General features: G+C 34.8%; 1 protein-coding gene across 1 annotated transcript; it reads left to right on the top strand.

Annotated features, from left to right (window-relative positions):
• Nucleotides 1-541: 541 nt before the first annotated feature.
• On the top strand, nucleotides 542-1,318 carry HELRODRAFT_183495 (hypothetical protein; the record flags this gene model as incomplete). Its single annotated transcript, XM_009012528.1, has 1 exon — nucleotides 542-1,318. The coding sequence occupies one exon, from the start codon at nucleotides 542-544 to the stop codon at nucleotides 1,316-1,318; it is 777 nt and encodes a 258-aa protein (XP_009010776.1).
• Between the last annotated feature and the right edge of the window lie 153 nt (nucleotides 1,319-1,471).

Below are 1,471 nucleotides of genomic sequence, written 5' to 3'. Positions count from 1 at the left end.
TCAATCAATCAATCAATCAATCATTTGATAAATCATTTAAAAGCAAACAAATTTTCTCTTCCTAGAAGAACAAGTCTCCAGGTAATGAAGACAAGAAGAGGAAGATCGTAAAAAAGAAGAGGAGAACCAATAAGGATGTCAGTTCGTTGTTGCTGTCATTAATGGTGATGATGATGAAGATGATGATGATGATGTTATTGATGATGATGACGACGACGATGATGAAGAAGATGATGTTGATATCGTTATTTGAGGAATTCTTTTTGCATTACTCAAAGATGAAGATGTTGATGATAAGATGTCGTTGGTTAAAATGATGATGAGAATGGTGACGATGTTGACGATAATTATGATGATGATGTCGATGATGATGATTAAGATTCATCAATTGTGATGATTGTACCATCTACGACTTGTAATTGTTTTAAAAATAAAAATAAATGAAGAATTACTAATTAAACTTAATAGTAAATAATAATAAATAATATAATGTAGTAATATTAATAATAATAACATAAATAATGAACAGCTGACAGAAGAGATGGTGAGCATGAGTGAGGGTCTGTTGACTCCAGCGTCGTCGTTGTTGATGTCACAGCTGGACGACGACTACGTCATGATAGAACAGCTGTTCAGTTCGACGGTAACTGCATGCGATGACACTCACTGTTTCACTGACCTCTTCAGGGTCATGCCCTCTAGAATGGATAGCTTGGCGATAGTTTTTCAAGTGATAATAATGAATGATAATGGTGATGGTGTTAATAATAGCAATGATAACGCTGAGGCAGATGTCAGAATTGGAACAGCGGTTAAACAGCTGAGAGCCATTGATCCTGACGTAAACTCTACGCTCACTTACCGAATTCTCCAGCAAACATCCTTCAACAACAAAAAAACAATTGGCAAAAGTCGAGGCAGCGAAACTAACTACAACCACCGAAACGAAATTACCAACAACAACAACAACGACAACAACAACAATAACAACAACGACACTAACATCAACAGCAACAACGACAACAACATCAACAACAACAACAACAATGATAAGAGCATAGTTAAAAATAAGGAAGAACTGATACAAGTCATAAACCAACAACAAGATAAACGCCAACTAACTCCGGAACAACGACACGTACTGTTTCTGATTCAGCAACAACAACTTGAGCAACAACAACAACATCAACAACAACCTCAACCACGACATCAACAACAATATTTTAAGATCAACGAAACTACGGGACAGATCTCAACTTCATCTCAATTAGATTATGAACTACATACTAAATATATACTTCTCGTGCAAGTGAGATAGAATCATCATTGACTAATTGATGACATTAACAAATAATTAATTTAACTAATTAATTAACTATCTAGCGAACTAATTGGTCAATCTAAATTGTTTAAACTTCACGATAAACTAACATAATCTGTTGTTGTTGTTGTTGTTGTTGTCTAGACGCTT

Source organism: Helobdella robusta (assembly GCF_000326865.2).
Source record: "Helobdella robusta unplaced genomic scaffold HELROscaffold_109, whole genome shotgun sequence".
NCBI classification, from domain to species: domain Eukaryota; kingdom Metazoa; phylum Annelida; class Clitellata; order Rhynchobdellida; family Glossiphoniidae; genus Helobdella; species Helobdella robusta.
Note: the sequence above shows the minus strand (reverse complement) of the source record. Positions and strands in the feature narration are given on the sequence as shown.